Genomic DNA, 21,982 nt, shown 5'->3' on the forward strand with positions numbered 1-21,982 from the left:
TCTTCACTTTCTGCCATAAGGGTGGTGTCATCTGCATATCTGAGGTTATTGATATTTCTCCCAGCAATCTTTTTTTTTTTTTTTTAAATTTTTATTTTTTAATTTTTTTTAATAAATTTATTTATTTTAGTTGGGGGCTAATTACTTTACAATATTGTAATAGTTTTTGCCATACATTGACATGAATCAGCCATGGGTTTACATGTGTTCCCCTTCCTGGACCCCCCACCCACCTCCCTCCCCATCCCATCCCTCCGGATCATCCCATTGCCCCGGCCCTGAACCCTTGTCACATGCATCGAACATGGAATGGTGTTCTGTTTCACATATGATAATATACATATTTCAATGCCATTCTCCCAGAACGTCCCACCCTCCCAGCAATCTTGATTCCAGCTTGTGCTTCATCCAGCCCAGCGTTTCTCATGATGTACTCTGCATATAAGTTAAATAAGCAGGGTGACAATATACAGCCTTGACGTTCTCCTTTCCCTATTTGTAACCAGTCTGTTGTTCCATGTCCAGTTCTAACTGTTGCTTCCTGACTTGCATACAGGCTTCTCAAGAGGCAGGTCAGGTGGTCTGGTATTCCCATCTCTTTCAGAATTTTCCACAGTTTATTGTGATCCACACAGTCAAAGGCTTTGGCATAGTCAATAAAGCAGAAATAGATGTTTTTCTGTAACTCTCTTGCTTTTTGTGTGATCCAGCAGATGTTGGCAATTTGATCTCTTGTTCCTCTGTCTTTTCTAAAACCAGCTTCAACATCTGGAAGGTCACAGTTCATGTATTGCTGAAGCCTGGCTTAGAGAATTTTGAGCAATAGACTTGAGCAGATTACCCTTTCTGAGCCCCAGATTTTCATATTTCTTGTTCTTAAAATGTAGATAATGCCACTCTAATGCCCCAGTCTATGGGGTTGCAAAGAGTCAAGACATGATTCAGTGACTAACACATTCACTTTCTGAAATGCGGTGTTCCTATAAGTTCTTGAGGGTTATATTACTGAAATCTTGGCTTTTCTCCTGAAACCTTTTATTACTCTAGCCTTTTTCATCTCAGTAAATGGCTATTTACCCAGTCACTTGAGGCAGAAACCTTGGTATTGTCCTTAATTTCCCCCTCTTCCTCTGCTCCCTGACACCAAGGAGATGTTTGAGAACATCTGATCTTTAGGGACAATTGTTCTAACTCATCAGCATGGAAACTTTGGAAGCCAGTTGGCCATTGTGGATGCTGCTAAGTCGCTTCAGTCATGTCCGACTCTGTGCGACCCCATAGACAGCAGCCCACCAGGCTCCGCCGTCCCTGGGATTCTCCAGGTAAGAACAATGGAGTGGGTTGCCATTTCCTTCTCCAGTGCATGAAAGGGAAAAGTGAAAGTGAAGTCGTTCAGTCGTGTCCGACTCTTAGTGACCCCATGGACTGTAGCCTACCAGGCTTCTCCGTCCATGGGATTTTCCAGGCAAGAGTACTGGAGTGGGGTGCCATTGCCTTCTCCGGGTCATTGTGGATAATAGTATTTAAATTAATGTGTGCATCTAGACATTATGAATGTACAGTCATTTCTGGACTTTTATACATAAAGATGTACTAGCCTCATAACTTGGTAAGCTATCATAAGACAATGTTTACTTTTGAGCTCTATTGCATCGGTTATAACAGCAAAGAAAAGGGGTTGATCATTTTAGTGGATAACTCACTCTTTCCAAAGATCTTCCCAACACAGCAGGCTTTCTTATTGCACTAAAAACATTGCTTCCTCAACTTGCCTTGTTCTCTGCTTTCCTCATTCCTTTTATTTTTTTTAATTAAAAATTTTGTTTGGAGTATAGTTTATGTACAATGTTGTGTTAGTTCGGGTATACAGCAAAGTGAATCAGTTATACATAAACACATATTCATTCTTTTTACAGATTCTTCCCTCATATAGGTTATCACAGAGTATTGAGTAGAGTTTCCTGTGCTATATAGTAGGTCCTTGCTGGTTATCTATCTATTGTATGTAGTAGTGTGTGAATGTTCATCCCAAGCTCCTGATTTATCTCTCCCCACCACGTTTCTCCTTGGTTATCAAAAGTTTGTTTTTGATATTTGTAAGTCTCTTTCTGTTTTGTAAATAAATTCATTTGCATCAATTTTTAAAATTATATTCCACATATGAGTAATATATGATATTTGTCTTTCTCTGTCTGACTTCTTCGCTTAGTGTGATCATTTTTAGGTCCATCCATGTTGCTTCAATCAATGCTTTCCACATTCCTTTTTGATTCACTGACAGACTAAATCAGATTCCTGTCTGTTCTCTCGCTTCATATCCCCACATTTCTTCTCCAAGTCAGAGAAAATTGCTTGTATATTGTCCGCTCTTCTGAGGCCAGAATTTCCTAGAGGTCAAGGGCAGTTGTGTTCCCCAGTGTTCACCCTCCTTTTGCTGTGACTAGAGCCTTAAACATATCAAATCCTCAGTGGATTTTTATTAAATAAATGAATAATTGAAAGAATGAAGATTGGGTTGTCTAGACATGTGTGGTACAAAGGCACCCATGCATGGATGCCCTAGGGAGGAACTTTTCTTGTTAAAATCCATTTTAAATTCCTGTCTACTCTTTGAAAGAACAGCACAGTCTACCAGGCTGAATGGAATGAAGTTCAGGAACGCATGCCATTGGAGAGATGTTTCCTTTAGATTGTCAGGGAAGGAAGAATCTGGTTTCAGGAGCCCAGACAGGGGAGGTATTCTTTTGGGTTCCAGTGAAAAATGCTTCTATAACATTTGGGTTTGCTTATTTGTCACCCTGGGTCTCAGAATAATGTGGTGGCGAGTTCTCTGGTTCTGGGATGACCGCTGGGTTTGTCACGTAGACATTTGGGATGACCACGCCCACCTGGAAAACATAGGCAAACAGGAAGTGTACCAGTGACGAAGCAAGAAGGACTGGGCATGCCTTTAGGTACCAAGGGAGCCCTCCTGCTCCTGGGCAGGAAGGGGAGCAGGATGAGCCCTCTAGTCTCCACCCTCTTTGGGACCTCTTCCCATCCCCCGGGGAGCCTCTGGGACTCACGTTGTTGGTTTGATAGCAGGTCAGCTGGCAGCCAAAGTGGGCAGATGCACTTGCAATGCACACCTCCAGGAGGCAGAAGATGAGGAGCACACCAGAAATGCCCTTTCCAGTGACCTGGAACCACAATGGACCAGGAGTACCTGAGTGCAAGTCTGGGAGCCTGAGCTCTGACTCTGCACTGGCCATCTCTATGGCTTTGATGAAGTCCCCCAACCTCATCTCAGCTTTGTGGGGAAAATACCTCACTGGGTTTTTGTGAAGGCCAAGTGTGTTTGTGAAAGAAATTTTATCTTAACACTTACTAGCCATGCTGCCCTAAAAGAGAGGATAGTCACTGTCTAGGGAAACGCCTTGATACCTTGCTTCAGATATCAGGGACCTGAGGGTATGGTCTGGAGTCAGACAGTGAAACAGTGGAATTGTTCTGTGTAGGAAGTGAATAGAAATTTGGGAGTATGGACAAGCCACAGAGAGAAGCAGTATGGGTAGAGGAGAAAGATGGGACTGAGCAAGGTGGTGAGAAGGTGGCAGCTGCAGAAAAAGGCATCTCATGAAAAGATGACACTTCACAAAACAGGAATATCTAATCTTCAGGAATCAGTAGTTTCCTCGACTCTAATGTAAACCTCTCCCATCTCTCTGAACCTTTAGAGAAAGTCAGCTACTCTTGGCTTGTGAGAGTGCCATTTTGTAGAGGGAAGTAATTGGGGCTGTCTTAGGCTTGGGAAAAAAAGAGTGAGTGAAAGGCCCCTAAATTTGAACTAGTTCAGCAAAAATAGATTTCACCTAAGGACCTGGGGAAATCCAAGCCCCTTCCTTGCTATTCTCCAAGATTACCCAGGAGAATGGATCTCTCACTGTGCCTGGGGAGAGAGTTTGAGTAGAAACTATTTTCATGTTAAAGGACAGGGCTGAAAGACCCCAACTGCCATTTGGATTCCAACCACACGAAATACTAAATATGAGAGTAAAAGTGCACAGTACGTGGTAGTAGGTACCAAATATATGTTTTTGATTATAATCTTAAAATGACATGGGTGAGAGTCAGCTGCTCAGAGAATTCTCCCTTTTGGAGATGCCCCATCTTTCCTCCTTTCCTTTGCTCTCTCTCTCAATTTAACAAGTATTTACTAAACATCTTTTTGGTACAAGGGGCTCAAAGAAGCATCCCGAGAGGTACAGTTGAGTGAGGGAGACAGATACAGATGTAGATAATTACAATCCACATCAGACAGAGTAAGAGCTATAAAAGAGTATGGAAAAGGTGCCTTGGGGGCACTGAGGAGAGAGAGAGATGGAATTCACCCTAAATGAGTTAGAGAGGGTGGGGGTAGAAGAGGGTGGTCCAAGCAAATGGAAAGGTGGGATGATGAGGTCTCAGTCAAAGAATCACAGAGTTTCAGGAAGGAAGAGTGTTTTCAAATGACTCTGGTCCTTTCTAAAGTTGTTTTTAACATAATTCTTTTACAAAGAAAATCCTTCGTGGAAAAGGGGTCCTTCAAGCAGCTTAGATGGGTTTCCCAGGTGGTTCAGTGGTAAAGAATCTGCCTGCCAATGAAGGAGACTCAAGAGACGTGAGTTTGATCCCCGGGTTGGGAAGATTCCCCAGGTGTAGGAAATGGCAACCCACTCCAGTATTCTTGCCTGGGAAATCCCATGGAGACAGGAGCCTGGTGGGCTACAGTCCATGGGGTCACAAAGAGTTGGACATGACTGAGCTACTGAGCACACACACTCACAGAGTTTAGACATGCATCATTTGATGGGCATTAATTCATGCTTGCTGAGCTCCTGGAGCACCCCATCCCTTGGGTCATCATTTACAAAGATCAGATGAAGTCCAGCTCTTCTTGTTCAGATGCCAGGCCTGAGGTCTGAGGGTGGGGTGGGCAACTGGGGTGGGAGGAGTTTCTTTCTTAGATCAGACACGGGCAGGACCAAGATTAGAAGCCAAGTTTTCTGACTTAAAGTTACTGCAGCCTCCACTCCAGGGCGTTGGTAGTGCTGAGTGGTTTAGTCTTTCCTGACCCTCTTCCCCTCCCACCCATTCCCACTCCCTCAGCTTTTCAACCTGCACCCACCTCCTCATTTCTTACAATGAACACCCCATGCCTCCTATTTCCCAGCAGGAAAGACACAAGCATTCTTCAGTGCCTGCCTCTCAGGGTAATGGGCAGGGGAGGGGGGGGGGCAGGAGGAGCTGGAGGTCAAGGGCAACAAGGGATTGGAAGGGAAGTGAGCGGCAGGGCACACAGAGTTGGAGCTAGGTCTCTGGGCAGCAATAAATACCTGGCCGAGGAATTTAGACTTTAATCCTAAAGCAACTGGGAGCCACAAAGTGTTTCCCAAAGGGGAGAAACTCAAGGTACTTTTCATAAAAGACATGGATATGGTCGATAGGTTCTCTGGGGTGAGGCTTTTCTCACAAATCTTGGAGACAAAAGTCTTGGGAAGGACTTCTGATCAAAACAAATAACAATTAATGGTTTCTATTTACCGAGTATAAGCCATGCCAGACACATTTATGTATTCATTTGACAAATGGTTATGAGCTGTCAATCATGTTCCAGACATGGGCCTGGGTGTTTGAGACAGGACAGTGAATAATACAGAAAAATGTCCCTGCCCTTATGAAGCTTATATTCTAGTGGGAGGAGACAGTTAGTAAGCATGAAATATAACAGACAAGTAAATTGCAGAGTTCGTCAGATGATGGTTAAGGCTACTGGGAAGTAAATTGGAGATGTAGGAGAGAAGGATCCTGGGATAGTGTAGGTGATGCTTTTAAGTGCGGTGGTTCTGTCATTCAGGTGGGTCTCTTTGAGAATGTGGTTACTAAGAAACAGCCTGAAGGATGGAGGGGGCTGGGGGGATATCCGAGGGAACTTTCCAAGCCTGAAGATGGAAACATGCCTGGTGTCTTTGAGGAAACATCAAGGAGATTAGTGTGGTTCAAGTGGGGAGAGCAAGAGAGTGGGGTCAGGGGCCACAGAGACCAGCATCTTTAGGCTCCTGTAAGGACGCTGGCCCTTTTTTTGGTGTGTGTGAGTAAAATGGGAGCAGTGGCAGGTTTTGAGCAGAGAAGTGACGTGATGTTACATCTCAGAAAGGCTCACTCTCACTCTAGTTGCTGTCCTTACAGCTGTAAGGAGACAAGGTAGGAGCAAGGAGAGCAGTTAGTGAAACAGGCTGGGACCTGGCACCCTCTGCAGCAATGCTGCAATGCTTGTACCTAGACGCACCGCTTCTTGAACAACAAAATACAAAGAAACTATATGGGACTAAAAATAACTGTGTGTGTGTTCAGTTGGGGCAAAATTATGGACAAAAGATACAAAGAAACCAAAAAACCCAACTGCCACTTCTGAAGAGCCTGGAGCAAAACCAGTGTGTTAGGAGCAAAAGCAGCATACTGCACATGTCCATGGCACACAACACCACCTTGCGGGTGGGCAAAACACCAAAGCCACCCCTCTGGCCCAACCCCTGGACACACTCCTGTTGTTGTTTAGTCACTAAGTCATGTCTGACTCTTTTGCGAGCCCATGGACTGTAGCTCACTAAGCTTCTCTGTTTGTGAGATTTTCCAGGCAAGAATACAGAAGTGGGTTGCATTTCCTTCTCTGGGGCATCTTCCCAAACAAGGGATGGAACCCACATCTCCTGCACTGGCAGGTGGGTTCTTTACCACTCAGCCACCTGGGAAGTCCTAACCTCACCCTATGCAAGGAACAAGCTCACACTGTCCCCCTGCCCCCCAGGTAGTGAGCAAGCAGGGGAACCTGTTGTTTGTTCTTTTTTGCCCCCTGCTGCAACAGGGGCCCCTATAAAGCCTTGCTTGAATTTTTTATCTGACCTCTAGTCAATTTCTATCGATTCGGAAAGGCCGAGAACCCTAGTTGGTATCATTTGGAAGCTAAGAGGTGATGGTGACTCTGGCCAGAGAGGAACTGGTGAAAATGGTTGCATGCTGGATGCATTTTAAAGGTAGAGCTAACAGGATTCCCTGAGGAATTGGCAGGGAGGCGTGAGAGAAAGAGAGGGTCAATGATTACTCCAAAGTTTATCCTGAGTGACTGGAAAGATGCAGTTGTCATCAACTGGGATAAAGAAATCCAAGGGAAGGTCTGGGAAGTAAAATCTGGAGAGGAGAGTTGGATACGTTCATTTCAAGATGTTGTGTGGACAGTTGATCACAAGAGACTGGAGTATGGGAGAGATTTGGGTTGGTGCTCTTCACTCTGGAGAAGGTGTTTGCAGTTACCATCAGATGAGATTGCCAAGGCAGTGTAAGCAGAGGAAAAAAAAAGAGGACCAAGGACAGCCTAGGAGACTGGGAGAAAGAGCAGAACCAGCAAAGGAGAGGGAGGAGAGAGAGTAGAGGAGGACCAGCTGCAGGGTGCAGCCTGGACGCTGTGAGACATCCATCACAGAGGAGTCCTGACTGGGGACTTAGAGCATATGAAGGTTTTGGAGAAGTGAAGCATAAAGTCTGATTAGAGTCAGCTCAAGAGCAAATGTAAGAGGAGAGAGATTTGGAGACAGGGAGGGCAGACAAATCTTTTTAGGATTTTTCTGCAAAGAGAACCAGAGAAATAAGGTGGTATCTGGCCTGAGAGAAGGTTGGTTGGTTTTTTTACAATGGAGGGAACAAAAGCATGTTCATATGCTGATGGGAAAGCTCCAGTCAAAGAGGAGAATGGCTGATAAAGAAGAAAGGCTGTGAGGAGGGGGAGGAGATGAACTCTGCTGTACAGAAGGAGAGGTTGAATTTACACAAGACTCATCTATAGCTGGTTTCTTGTATCCAGCAGCCACGAGCCCTGTGTGGCTGTTGAACACTTGAGATGTGGCTAGGCCGCAAGTGCAAAATACACCGTGGATTTTAAACACTTCGTATCTCAAATACGAAATATAAGATAATTTTTTACATGAATTCCATGTTGAAATGACATTTGAATCTATTGGATTAAATAAAACATATTATTAAAATTAATTTCATTTATTCCCCCCTTTCAGGAAGATTACTAGAAAATTCAAAATCATATACATGGCTCATGTTCTATTTCTATTGGATGGCACTGATGTAGAGCATAGGTTGGCAAATTATGGTTGCATCCTGCCTGTTGCCTATTTTTGTCAATAAAGTCTTATCAGCACATAGTCAAGCTCATTTGTTTCTGTATTTTCTATGGCTGCACTCCCACTACAAGATAGGGTGGAGTAGTTGCCACAGAGACCAGATGGCCCGCAAAGACTTAGATATTTACTCTCCCACCCTTTACAGAAAATCTTTGCTGACTCCTTGTCCCTAGTGATGGGGAGGAAGGCAAAAAAGTGAGTGGAGGCGGGTTGGCAGGTACATATGCATTAAATATATAATTATGTATATGAAGTTATAAATTAAAAAATTTCCTAACAGTGTCATATGGTAGATAATACTGTTTTACAAAATTAGAAACTAAGAATGATCAGGGACTTTAAACTCTGTTGCAATTCTTACCGCACTTGGAGGAGAAGGTTGGTTGTTGGGCCCTTTCTTCTTTTTTTATTGGAATATAATTGCTTTACAATGTTGTGTTAGTTTCTGCTGTACAACAAAGTGAATCAGCTATAAACATACACACATCCCCTCCTTCTTGGGCATCCCTCCCCCGACACCTCACCCATCTAGCTCATCACAGAGCACTGCACTGAACTCTCTGCTATACTGCAGGTTTCTACTAGCTAACTGTGAAAATCCCATGGTCGGAGGAGCCTGGTAGGCTGCTGTCCATGGGGTCACAAAGAGTGGGACACGACTGAGCGACTTCAGTTTCACTTTTCACTTTCATGCATTGGAGAAGGAAATGGTAACCCACTCCAGTGTTCTTGCCTGGAGAATCCCAGGGATGGGGGAGCCTGGTGGGCTGCCGTCTATGGGGTCGCACAGAGTCGGACACGACTGAAGCGACTTAGCAGCAGCAGCAGCAGCAGTGTATTGCTATAGGGAAGTCCAGTGTATTTATAGCAAATTGGTCTCCTAATTCATTTCACCCTCCCTTTCCTGCCCAGTGCCCACACATCTGTTCTCTACATCTGCATCTCTATGCCTGCCCTGGGAACTAGATTGATATGTACCATTTTTCTAGATTCCACATATATGTGTTAATATATGATATGCATTTTTCTCTTTCTGACTTACTTTACTCTGTATGACAGACTCTAGATCCATCTGTATCTCTACAAATGACTCAATTTCATTCTTTTTTATGGGGCTGAGTAGTATTCTATTGTATAAATGTACCATATCTTCTTTATTCGTTCATCTGTCAGTGGACATTTAGGTTGTTTTCATGTCCTGGCTATTGTAAACAGTGCTACAATGAACACTGGGATACATGTGTCTTTTTAAATAGAGCTGGAGGAATCAGGCTCCTTGACTTCAGACTATACTACAAAGCTACAGTAATCAAGACAGTATGGTCTTGGCACAAAAAACAGAAATATAGATCAATGGTATAGGACAGAAAGCCCAGAGATAAACCTATATACCTATGGTCACCTAGTCTATTACAAAAGAAGCAAGAACATACAATGGAGACAAGAGTGTCTCTTCAATTAGTGGTGCTTGGAAAACCAGATAGCTGCATGTAAAAGAATGAGCACTACCTAATACCATACACAAAAATAAACTCAAAATGAATTAAAGGCCTAAATGTAAGACTGGACACTGTAAAGCTTTTAGAGGAAAGCATAGGAAAAACACTCTTTGATGCAAATCACAGCAAGATCTTTTTTGACCCACCTCCTAGAGGAATGAAAATAAAAACAAAAATAAATAAATGGGACCTAATTAAACTTAAAAAGCTTGCATAGAAAAGGAAACTGTAAATAAGCCAAAAAGACAACTTCAGAATGGAGAAAAGATTTGCAAATGAAGCAATGGTCAAAGGATTAATCTCCAAAATATACAAACAGCTCATGCAACTCAATAAAAAAAAACAAACCCAATCAAAACCCAATCAAAAAGTGGGCAGAAGACTTAAATAGACATTTCTCCAAAGAAGACACACAGATGGTCAAGAGGCACTTGAAAAGATGTTCAACATCATTAATTATTAGAGAAATGCAAATCAAAACTACCATCAGGTATTACCTCCCACCATTCAGAATGAACACCATCAAAAAATCTACAAACAATAAATGCTAGAGAGGGTATAGAGAAAAGGGAATCCTTTTGCATTGTTGGTAGGAATATAAATAGGTACAGAGGATCTTTAAAAAACTAAAAATAGAACAACCATATGACCCAGCAATCCCATTAATGGGCATATACCCTGGGAAAACCATATCTCAAAAACACACACGTCAGGCCCTTTCCAACAATTCCTAAATCCAGCTAAGGTGGAACCCAGAGGAGCACTGGTCAGGAGGGATACTCACCCCGCCCCAGTAGGTGTAGGGACCAGTGATAATTAAATCAACGATGAAGAGTGCGATTCCAACCATGGAGAAGATGGCACTGACGATGTTGAAGCCCACGCTGCTAGTCAGCTGAAAAAGATACAAAAGGTCAGAGTGGGAGAGGAAAACAATTGTAAGTGAGATGAGCAGTGACTCAGCAAGTATTTCTTAACAGGATTTCCCAGAATCTTAGTTCTGCAGCAAACGAGGCAGTGTTTTGTGCAGAAAGGAGTGTGGCTGGGGTTTCCCTGGTGACTCAGTGGTAAAAGAATCCACCTGCCAATGGAAGAGATATGGGTTCCATCCCTGGTCTCGGAAGATCCCACATGCCACAGAGCAACTAAGCCCATGCACAACTACTGAAGCCTGTGAGCCTAGAGCCCTGTGCTCTGCAACAAGAGAAGCCACTGCAGTGAGAAGCCTTCACGCTGCAACTAGAGAGTAGCACTCTCTGCAACTAGGGAAAAAGCCCTTGTAAGGTAACAAAGACCCAGGGAAACCAAAGGTAAATAAACATTAAAAAAATTTTTTTAATTTAATTTTTTTTAACAGACAGTTTTGGGGCTAAATTAACTTTGAAACAAAGTTAAGTTAAACATGTCTTTGCTGCAGGACTTATAAGAGCCTTTAACAAGGATTATGGATCTTCGGGGGGGGGGCGGTGCTAATAAATAGAAATCTCTCCAAGTTTACCTACCCATCTTCACAGAGTATGTCATCAGACAAGTGTCCCCAAGAATAATCTTTGGGAAACACTCCATCGTTTTATACCATAGGAGATGGGCAGGAGTATCAACCTCTGGTGTCTTGGAAAGTGACAGGCTCTGGTGGCCCATGATTCTGGGCCACATGCAGAAAGTTGTTTAGTCACTTTAGTCATGTCTGACTCTTTGTGACTCCATGAACTGTAGCCCCCCAAGCTCCTCTGTCCATGGGAATTCCCAGGCAAGAATACTGCAGTGAGTTGCCATTTCCTTCTCCTGGGGATCTTCCTGACCCAGGAATCGAACCCATGTCTTCTGCTTTGATAGGCAAATTCTTAACTGCTGAGCCACTTAGGGAAGCCCAGGTGCAAATAGACATGCCCGTAATTTTGAGCTTTCCTTTGGAGATTTTCAAATAGATTTCCTCTGGTGTAGGGACCTGGCTGTCTTGAAGCCTCTTAGGCTAGATAACCTGTTTGTGAGAGGAACCAGGGTACTTTCTGGGCATACTGCTAGGGGACCATGAAGCCTTGTCCATGCTGCTTTACAGAGCTCCTTTGGCTGGATTCCTTAGAGAGGCAGGTGCCTGAGCCTCCCTGGCTGTCCTGAAGAAATGGGGGCCTGCTCTGTGTGCTGCTCAGCTGTGGGGGAGCCCTGGGCCCCTGGGAACTCTGTGCCTCCTCCTGTAAGAGCATCCTTGGGAAGCTATTCTTTCTCTCCACTCTCTGATGCCCTAACTAATGTGGCTGTTTGCCCTTCCCTCCCCTAAGTCCTCTAGACATTTTCCTTCTTGGAACTCTGGCCAGGTTCAAATGGCCCTGTGATTATATGTGAGCAAGTGTCAGAAGAATTGATGCTTTTGAACTGTGGTGCTGGAGAAGACTCTTGAGAGTTCCTTGGACAGCAAGGAGATCAAACCCGTCAATCCTAAAGAAAATCAACCCTGAATATTGGAAGGGCTGATACTGAAGCTGAAACTCCAACACTTTGGCCAAAGAGCCGACTCATTGGGAAAGACCCTGATGCTGGGAGAGATTGAGGGCAGGAGGAGAAGGGGGCGACAGAGGATGAGATGGTTGGATGGTATCATCAACTCAACGGACATGAGTCTGAGCAAACTCAGGGAGATAGTGAAGGACAGGGAAGCCTGGCGTGCTGCAGTCCATGGGGGTCACAAACAGATAGACACGATTGAGTGACTGAACAACAATGTGTCAGAGTCCCACGTCTGGTTGTGAGTAGGCACATGGATGAGGGAGGGATTAATCTTCTTTTCCCCGGGTGCGTCTTTCCTATAGGTCCCCAGCTGGGAGCATCAGTCCCAGGACGTGACTTACCAGACAGGAAGATCGTGACTGCTTTTCTGCTGACACCGAGAGGGATCCTGAAATGATGAACTGGCACGGAAGAGAGGTGGTTTAGAAAAAGGTCAGGGGTTAGGACCCACGTTTTCAGACTTCCATGATTCTGTTTACACACATTTTCTCTCACACGCTATGCTCCTCTGCTGAGACCCAGCTCAACATGAGGGAAAAGAGTGAATGAATGGATGAGTGAGTGCCTGTTTTGCACCTCCTCACAGGGCAGTGAAGTGGGATCCAGCAGGTTGGTTGTAAACTCTGGCTTGAAACTCATGTGGTCTTGGGTAAGCTATTCATTTCTCAAATACTGATTTCCTCATTTGAAAAAGGGGACAATGACATGTCTTCCTAAGTGTCATTGTCACTAGAAAGTTTATGCCCCTTATCTGGCATTTAGTGTATCTTGCACATAGTAGATCCTATACAGAGCAAATGTTGTTTATTTCTTTTTCTTTTACTTTTCCACATGCATATCTTGTTGGTTTCCATATCTCAGGATTCAGCTGGGCACGGGGGCTCGGGACGGGGAGAAGGAAAGGCTACCAGCTGTACTGTTTTGAGATGTTTTAACCCAACCTCAGTCCTTGCCTGTTTGCACACCTAGGTGAGTACCTTTTAGTGACTCAGAAAAGTGTCACGTGTCTACAAAACTGAACGTCCAATATGAGAATTGCAAGGTAGATTGTGTGCATTTATCCCAGCACTGGTATTCTGTAGGCACAGCGGCTGGTGAGATTACCTACCATAATTTGCCCAATATGGCAGCAACAGTGGTCTGAAAGGGCATCAGCCACTGTTTAGGAAAAGTTTTGCTGAGCACTACATGAAGTGTTTCTTATAACTTTACCTTATTTAACTGCATCATGTCCCATCGGGCACTATTATTATTCCCATTTTATAGATGGTGGACTGAGGCTTAGAGATTTACTTATTTATATCCTGCTTTTTATTTTTATTTTTATTTTTTGCCACACTGTGCAGTATGCAGGATCTTAGTTCCTCGATCGTGGATTGAACCCGCTGCACCCCTGCAGTGGAGGCGAGGATTCTTAACCACTGGACCACCAGGGAAGTCCTGTGGCTTAGAGATTTAAAATAATGCATCCAAGACCACCCAGAAAGTAGCCGAGTTGAGAGGCAGATCCAAGGAGTTGACTCCAGATCCCATGGTATTAACCCCCACTCTCTACCTGCTCCCAGTCAGGGTGGATGCATGTGCCTGGGAGTGTAAATGGTGATTTACAGTGAAAACTGACTCGAGTTGTTTTGTGCCTTCTAAGGGGAATTCCATTTTTCCTAGAAGTGTAAAAATGAATTTCAGTTGTACAGCCTTCTGTTCATATATAGAGAATTGATGAAGAAGATAGGGAACAAAAGGCTGGATTTCTGATGTTCCTGCTGGCCCTTTTGAGATGCCAAGGGAGATGGACCTTTGTTTTAGAAGAGGGCATTAGTGATCTTTAAGAAATAGAAAGACAGTCCTGGAGTCAAGAAGGCAGCTAAGAACAAAACTGCAGAAAAACGGGAGGAGGGCTGAAGGTCACTGAGCATCCTGGTGGAAGAGAAGGCCAGTGAGGCATTTGAAATGTCAGGGCAGCCACTGGGCACTTAATACTCAGTGGAGGCTAACGCTCAATAGCAAGGTGCTCTTTGTCTGGCTTGTTAGTCCTTTCTGCTGCCCCGAACTCCATTAAAGTTAGTGATACGGAACAGGTGCCCGGTGAGTGCTTGGGGGCAGGAAGAGGGGTTGGTTCCAAGTTAGGTCTGCGTAGAGTGGAGAGAAGACCAGAACCTCAGGAAATGAAACAGATGGGAGCGAGAGAGAGAGAGAAGGAGAGGGAGCAGTGATGCAAAGAAAAACATTCCCTAGAGCACAAACCCTGCCATTTTGCAGGTATTGTGTGGGAATGAGGGTAGGGGCTAATTCTAGGCTATTTTATTTATTTATTTATTGTGAAATTTATTATAGTAGTCCTTAAATTTTTGAGGCCTGTCCCCTTTCATTTCATTTATTTATTCATTTTATTTTTGAACGTACTGGGTCTTTGTTGCTGTGCTAGCCTTTTCTAGTTGCGAAGAGTGGGGACTACTCTCTAGTTGGGGTGCACAGACTTCTCATTGCAGTAGCATCTCTTGTTGCAGAGCATGGGCTCTAGGGCTCGTGAGCTTCAGTAGCTGTGGTTCCCCGGCTCTAGAGCACAGGCTCAATAACTGGTGCGTGGGCTCAGTTGCTCCGAGGCTTGTAGGATCTTCCTGGCTTGTTTCCTGCATTGACAGGCAGATTTTTTTTAATCCCTGAGCCACCAGGGAAGCCTCAGGCTATTTTATTTAAATCTCACGGGATAAGGTGACTTCAGCTGACATCTAGGTTACTCTGGAATTTTGCTCTTTGTCAGAAAAGTTGCATTTGAGTCATAGACAGGTGTGTGAGTTGAGGGACAGTCTGTATAACAGCAGGGAGGAAAAGAAGACTGGTGGGTGGAGGGGGAAGAAGGAGTGTGTATGTACGCACGTGTGTGCGTATGTGCGTGCAGGCGTGCGTGTGTGTGTGTGTGTGAGTGTATGTGTAGGAGGAGGACACTAGGGAGAATGCAAAACAATCTTAAAGACAATGCCTTGGAGAAGAAAAAGGACTTGTACTCCTTAACCTTCTCAGTTAAGTTCAGTCGCTCAGTCGTGTCCGACTCTGCGACCCCATGGACTGCACCAGGCTTCCCTGTCCATCACCAGCTCCCGGAGTTTACCCAAACTCATGTCCATTGAGTCGGTGATGCCATCCAACCATCTTATCCTCTGTCATCCCCTTCTCCTCCTGCCCTCAATCTTTCCCAGCATCAGGGTCTTTTCAAATGAGTTAGTTTTTCACATCAGGTGGCCAAAGTATTGGCATTTCAGCTTCAGCATCAGTCCTTCCAATGAATATTCAGGACTGATTTCCTTTAGGATGGACTGGTTGGATTTCCTTGCAGTCCAAGGGACTCTCAAGAGTCTTCTCCAACACCATAGTTCAAAAGCATCAATTCTTCGGCGCTCAGCTTTCTTTATAGCACAACTCTCACATCCATACATGACTACTGGAAAAACTAAAGCTTTGACTAGATGGACCTTTGTTGGCAAACTAATGTCTCTGCTTTTTAATATGCTGTCTAGGTTGGTCATAATTTTTCTTCCATGGAGCAAGCATCTTTTAATTTCATGGCCACAGTCACCATCTGCAGTGATTTTGGAGCTCAAGAAAAGAATGTTTGTCACTGTTTCCACTGTTTCCCCATCTATTTGCCATGAAGTGATGAGACTAGATGCCATGATCTTTGTTTTTTGAATGTTGAATTTTAAGCCAGCTTTTTCACTCTCCTCTTTCACTTTCATCAAGAGGCTCTTTAGTTCTTCTTCACTTTCTGCCATCGGGGTGGTGTCATCTGCATATCTGAGGTCACTGATGCTTCTCCCAGCAATCTTGATTCCAGCTTGTGCTTCCTCCAGCTCAGCATTTCTCATGATGTACCCTGTATATAAGTTAAATAACCTTCTAGGGAGTCACAAATCATTCTGAGAATCTGATGAAAGCTATGGACTTTGACAGAAAACACCCCCCAAGTATTTTACCAGAATGGGGACTCAGAAGCCCTTCGGTGGACTCTAAGCTGAGTTCCCATTTTTTTTAATGGCTTATTGACCCTTGAGCATGGGTGGAAATGCTTTTCTCCTGGAGTTCAGGCTGTGGGTCTACATTGAACAACACTTGAGGGCTGTTCCCAATATATTTTTTTACACATGGGTGCTTTCATGGGAATTAGAAAACGGTAGCTCCTCTGGGTTGATAAACTAGAAAAATGTTCCCTGCCCTCTAGGATGGGTGGATTAGGAAAGTGGCCTTTCTGGGTGAATGCTGTCTTGCATTGTCTTGTAACCCTTGGTGTTATGGATGAATTACGTCCCCTCAAAATACATCTTTTGAAGCCCTAACCTATAGTACCTCTGAACGTGACTCTCTTTGGAGACAGGGCCTTTAAATAGATGACTAAGGGGGATTTTCATGGTGGTCCAGTGGTTAGGAATCCGCCTTGCAACGCAAGGGATGTGGGTTCGATATGTGGTCATGGAACTAAGATCCCACCTGCCACAGGGCAACTAAGCCCATGCACACAACTACTGAGCCTGCATACTGCAACTAAGTTGCAGCACAGCCAAATAAACGAATAAATAAATGAAAAAATCAAACAAACAACCAAAAAATTTGACTTAAAAAAGAGCTGACTAAGGTTAAAGGGGATCATCAGGGTTGGACTTGGACCTAAACCAATATGACTTATGTTCTTATGAAACGAGGAGATTAGTAAGAGTGCTAATGGCCTTGGTAGGGAGGCCAGAAGTCCCCAAGCAGCAGGAGGAAATAAAATTACAAGTGGCAGACATTTTTTTCTTTTCTCTTCTAATCCTGTGTTGTAATGGTGACACCTGATTCTGTCTGAACTTAACTTTATCTCAAACCTTGAGCTAACCAATGTGTTTTTCTCATGGAAATCTCTTCCTTAAGCTATGTTAATGAACTATGTATTTGCTTGGAAATCTGCCTTTCTTCAAGATTCGCGTCAATTGTTTTATGGCTGGGGATGACTCACCTTGTACCAATGTTATCTCAACATAACACGTTGTGGGTGAGGGGCCTGGTGCAACTCTCTAGGTTTTGAGGTGTTCCCTTTCTCTAGTTAGTAGCTTGCTAATAAGTATATAATTCCTTGCTAAAAACTAACAAGGGGGCACTCTTTCCGTCCCCTTCTGATGTCTATGTCAGAAGCTTTCTCTATCTCTTTTATACTCTAATAAAACTTTATTACACAAAAACCTCTGAGCGATCAAGCCTTGTTACTTGCCCCAGATCAAATTCCTCTTGGAATTTGAGGCCCAAAATCCCAGCATTGTTCACAGCTCGGCTTGTGGCAGCAACCTTTCATTAGGGTGTATACACACACACACACACACTTTCATTAGGGTATATACACACACACACATACAACTATGCAAAGACTCAGGGGAAGAGATAGTTGTTTACTAGCCAAGGTGAGAGGCCTCAGAAGAAACCAAACCTGCTGGCACTTTGATCTCAGATCTCTGCCCTCTAGAACTGTGAGATACTACATTTCTGTTGTGTAAGTCACCCAGTCAGCGGTACTCATCAGGGCAGCCCAAGCAAAGTAGTTTGTTTGGTGACAAGACCTGAGCTGGGTCCACCCAGCCTGCCCCTTTGGCTGGGAACCTGCAGGGCACAACTTGACAAGGTGACCCAAAGTGGCTGGCACTTTCTGAGAACTTGGTTGCAAGGTGACTCATGTTACTCACCCAGATGCCTCCCCAGAAGGGAAAGCCTCCGTAGAATGAAACAGCAATATAGCGCCCCTCAAGGACAGTCCCCATGATGGAACCGAGGCCGAGGTGAATCAGGCCGATCAGGATCTGGATGGCCTGTCAGGAGAGCCACAAATGGAAGCCTTTGTTTCTGAGTCTAGATTCTGCCCCCTTTTTATTTTAATACATTTTTTGTTTCCCTGGTCTAAAACATAATATGGAAAAACATAAAATTGAAATAAAAACTGCCCACCATTCCCCCTCACTCAGAGAAAACAATGGTTTACATTTTGGTGGATAAACTTCCATTATTCTTTTCAGATATATACATGGATAATTCACAATGTCTCTATAGATTTAACGTTTCATCATGAACATGTGACCGTGAAATTAAATATCCTTCAAACTTATGTTTTTTTAAGGGCTTCCCAGATTCTGTCGTGTGGATGTTCCATGGAGTCATTGGAGCAGAGAGGTTGTACGGGTAAGACTGTTTCTATTTTTTTCATATTATAAATAACACTGTGATGAACATCTTTGTAGATAAATCTTTGTGCTCATCACTTATGTGTTTAGGATGTTGTTATGGATTGAATTGTGTCTGCCTCTCCCCTATCAAATTTGTGTGCTGACATTCTGATCCCCAGAACCTTAGATTATAGGTTTGTTTGGAAATACTTTCGCTGCAGATAAAACTAGGTCATGTAAGGTGTACTGGAGTAGGCTGAACCCCTAATCCTATATGTGCGTGCGTGCTTAGTCATGTCTGACTCTTTACGACCCCATAGACTGTAGCCCGCCAGGTTCCTCTGTCCATGGGATTTTCCAGGCAAGAATACTGGAGTGGGTTTACATTTACTGCTCCAGGGGATCTTCCCTATCCATGGATCAAAACTGCATCTCCTGCATTTTCTGCATTGGCAGGCAGATTCTTTACCACAGCGCCACCTAGGAAACCCTTAATCTTATATGACTGCTGTCCTTTTTAAATTTTCTGGCCATGCCACATGACATGCAGGATCTTAGTTCCTCGGCTATCAAACATACCCCTTGCACTGGAAGTGCTAAGCCCCAACCACTGGACCACCAGGGAAGTCCTTGACTGCTGTCCTTTGAGAGAGAACGCCATGTGGAGAGACACATTCATGAGCATAGGAAAATGCCATGGGTGTCAGGACTGGAGTTATGCTGCCACAAGCCAAGGAACTATTACTAGGAGAGAGGCCTGGAACAGACGCTTGCCTAGTGGCTCCTCCTCTGAAGGACCTATCCTTCAGAGAAAGCATGGCCCTGTGGACAGTTTGATTGTGTTTGGCCTCCAGAACTGTGAGAATAAAATTCTGTTGTTTGAAGCCACCCAGTTTATGGCACTTTGTGATGGCAGCCCTTGGAAACTCATGCAGGTATGTTCTCACACAAATACTATACATACTAATGGTATATAGGTGATAAACATGGCAGCAGATATGAATATATTATTTCCTTAAATTTGCACAATAACAAATTATATGCAATGTCTGTCTCTTTTTTTTCATTAATGTCACATCTTGGGGTTATGTCCACATTGTTGCACAAAGAGCTTACTTGTTCTTTTTAAAGCTTCACTACATTTCTTTCTTTGGAGGTACAATACATGGCTTTAACCAGGATTATGTTGATGGATATTTTGGTTGTTTCCATTCTTTTGTGATCACCGGCTGTGCTGCCATGGGTAAGCTCATACATGTCATATTTCTTGCATGTGCAGGTATACCTGCAGGACAAAGTCTCAGAAATGGAACGATTGGGTATTTTGTAAATGTGGCAGATACAAATTGGCCTAGAGATTGTATTTATTGACATTCCCATGGACAGTGAATGCGAGTGGGGCTAGGATTTGAGCTCCAGACTTTCTGGATCAGAATCCAGACATTGCAATGAAATGGGCCTCTCCTTGAACTACCCAGGACAACCTCTTAAGGAGAAAGTTGTTGGGCTCTCTTATTTTGTTAGTTCTCTAAGGTGCTTTTTTTCCTCTTGGGCAGATATTCCATTCAAGCTCTTTTAGATTTCACCTCATGGTCTGCTGAACCCACTTTCTTCCAGAGGCCACATGGATCAACACAGGTGTCAGCTTACTGCTTTTTTCCCCCATTGCTTTTCTTCCTCTTTCCTAAAATGCCTGAGTCAAAAAATACAAGGTCCTGCACAAAGGCCCTAGGGATGCTACACAGCTGAGCTTTCTCATAGATCTTAGTTTGGCGAGGCCAGGTCAGCTCCAACCCCACTTACTGGATTTGGAGTGTCTGTATTTCCAAAACTCCCCCCTCCTCCAGTTCCAGCCATGTGACCCCCCCCTTCCCTGCAGAGTGAAGTTTCACTTACCCCTAAGACTTTGCCTTCTTTTAGGGTTCTCTCGGCGGGTTGCTGACTCACAGATGGCCATGAGCCAGGTGGGTTCCCGGGAATTACATGGACTTGGGACTGGTAGTTTGGATATAGGGGCACCTGAGACATGCCCCCGGGGAACACCGTATACCCATTTGGGGGTGTCACCACAAACACAGAGTTGGCCATGGGGCCAGCTGAAGTTGTTGGATTCATGCTGCTGAAAAACAAGTGCAATAAAATAAATAACAAGGACCTGCTGTATAGCACAGGGAGCTATACTCAATGTCTTGTAATAACCTACAGTGAAAAAGAATCTGAAAAAGAATACACACACACACACACAGCTTACTTGTGAATTCTGGTCTGGTTTAAAATTTTCTTTTCTTTTTCTCCTCTTTTTTGGAGCAGACCCCCAAAAGCTGGTACAATAAACCCTGCCACATGCTCCATCCCACACCTTATCACCGCCCCTCAGTTATCCATAGAAACTATTAGATCAAGGGTACTCACTTTGCTCTGCCAGCGGCAAAGTCTCTCTCACTTCTTTCTGTCTGTTCCCAGTTCTTTGCTGTAGGTGGTTTGTGTTTCCTTAGAGAGTGAACACACTGGGTTGGGTTTGGGGATGTGTTTAAAAAGATCCGAAGTCCACTCTGCTTTCCTCTCAGGTACAGACTTTGTTACCAGTTACGCAGAGCTCAGCTTCCACACCCATATTTACTTCCTGCTTTGGTCAAAGAGTCACTTAATTGCAATTCAGTTGGGAAAGTATTTACTGGAGAAGGAAGAGTTGTGTGTGGTGCCCTGGGAGACACAGGAAGGAGCTGGGTGTACAGTGGTCACGTCTCAGCTGTAACGTAAGACAGAGTGACATAAACAGTCCAGTAGAGAAACAAGAGACCCTTGCAGAAGAATGAAGGAGAAACTGATTCACTGGATTTGAAGAGATGAGGAAAGACTTCAAACAAAAAGTGGAATTTGAAATCAATAAACTGCATGGGAAAAGGGGAGCCACAGCCTGTAAAATCATAATTGCAATGAACTTGAGTCATAAGCTCTACATCAGACTCTGTAGAAAAGCAGAAAATGCCCAAGAGTGGGCAGGCATATTGCTGCATCCATGATGAACATCATATGAATTACACAGGAAAAGTATACAAAAACTGTTGTACTAGACTTTGAGGAGTGTGATGGAATAGTCCGTGACACACTCACCTTTGTATTCCTACTGACATATAACAGGCACTAAGCAAATGCTTGCTGAGTGAACAGAAGAAGCTGATAAAATGGCTAGAATATGGTAAAATGGTCAACGTAAGAACATTATCACAGCAGAGGGAACAGAGGAGGGCAAAGGCATGAAGAGAGAAGATGTAGGACATATTTTGGGTATAGCAAGGTTTATATATTCAAAGTTATGATTTGAGATGTGAGAATTGGACCATAAAAAGGCCTGAGCACCAAAGAAGAGGTGCTTTTGAATTGTGGTGCTGGAGAAGACTCTTGAGAGTCCCTTGGACTACATGGAGATCAAACCAGTAAATCCTAAAGGAAATCAACCCTGAATATTCATTGGAAGGACTGATGTGCTGTGCTGTTCTTAGTCACTCAATCGTGTCCAACTCTTTGTGACTCCATGGACTGGAGCCCGCCAGGCTCCTCCATGGGGATTCCAGGCAAGAATACTGAAGTG

General features: G+C 44.0%; 1 protein-coding gene and 1 long non-coding RNA gene across 7 annotated transcripts in view; one reads left to right on the forward strand and one right to left on the reverse strand.

Moving 5' to 3' along the window:
* The window catches only part of LOC145524281 (uncharacterized), an 87,882-nt gene that overhangs the window by 20,650 nt on the left and 45,250 nt on the right, over window positions 1–21,982 (forward strand). Inside the window, exons 3-6 of the long non-coding RNA XR_014067375.1 lie at window positions 12,514–12,643; window positions 12,798–12,860; window positions 13,073–13,180; window positions 18,345–18,406. This is a non-coding gene — a long non-coding RNA (uncharacterized LOC145524281). The remainder of the gene's footprint in view (window positions 1–12,513; window positions 12,644–12,797; window positions 12,861–13,072; window positions 13,181–18,344; window positions 18,407–21,982) is intronic.
* MS4A8 (membrane spanning 4-domains A8) lies at window positions 1,797–20,961 on the reverse strand. 6 transcript variants are annotated; one of them, XM_081536284.1, is made up of 7 exons: window positions 20,803–20,961; window positions 20,287–20,506; window positions 17,917–18,039; window positions 12,553–12,612; window positions 10,491–10,601; window positions 3,066–3,179; window positions 1,797–2,888 (listed from the first exon to the last, which is right to left on the reverse strand). In XM_081536284.1, exons 2-7 carry the CDS (start codon window positions 20,503–20,505, stop codon window positions 2,787–2,789), a joined length of 729 nt encoding a protein of 242 aa, XP_081392410.1. In that variant the 5' UTR covers window position 20,506; window positions 20,803–20,961; the 3' UTR covers window positions 1,797–2,786. The 6 variants fall into 6 exon arrangements, with proteins under 6 accessions (XP_081392410.1, XP_081392415.1, XP_081392414.1 ...); XM_081536289.1 differs by having other exon boundaries at window positions 3,066–3,205; XM_081536288.1 differs by having other exon boundaries at window positions 3,066–3,217.

The sequence above is a fragment of the Giraffa tippelskirchi genome, chromosome 10, assembly GCF_054371585.1.
Source record: "Giraffa tippelskirchi isolate mGirTip1 chromosome 10, T2T-mGirTip1v1.2.pri, whole genome shotgun sequence".
Classification (NCBI taxonomy): domain Eukaryota; kingdom Metazoa; phylum Chordata; class Mammalia; order Artiodactyla; family Giraffidae; genus Giraffa; species Giraffa tippelskirchi.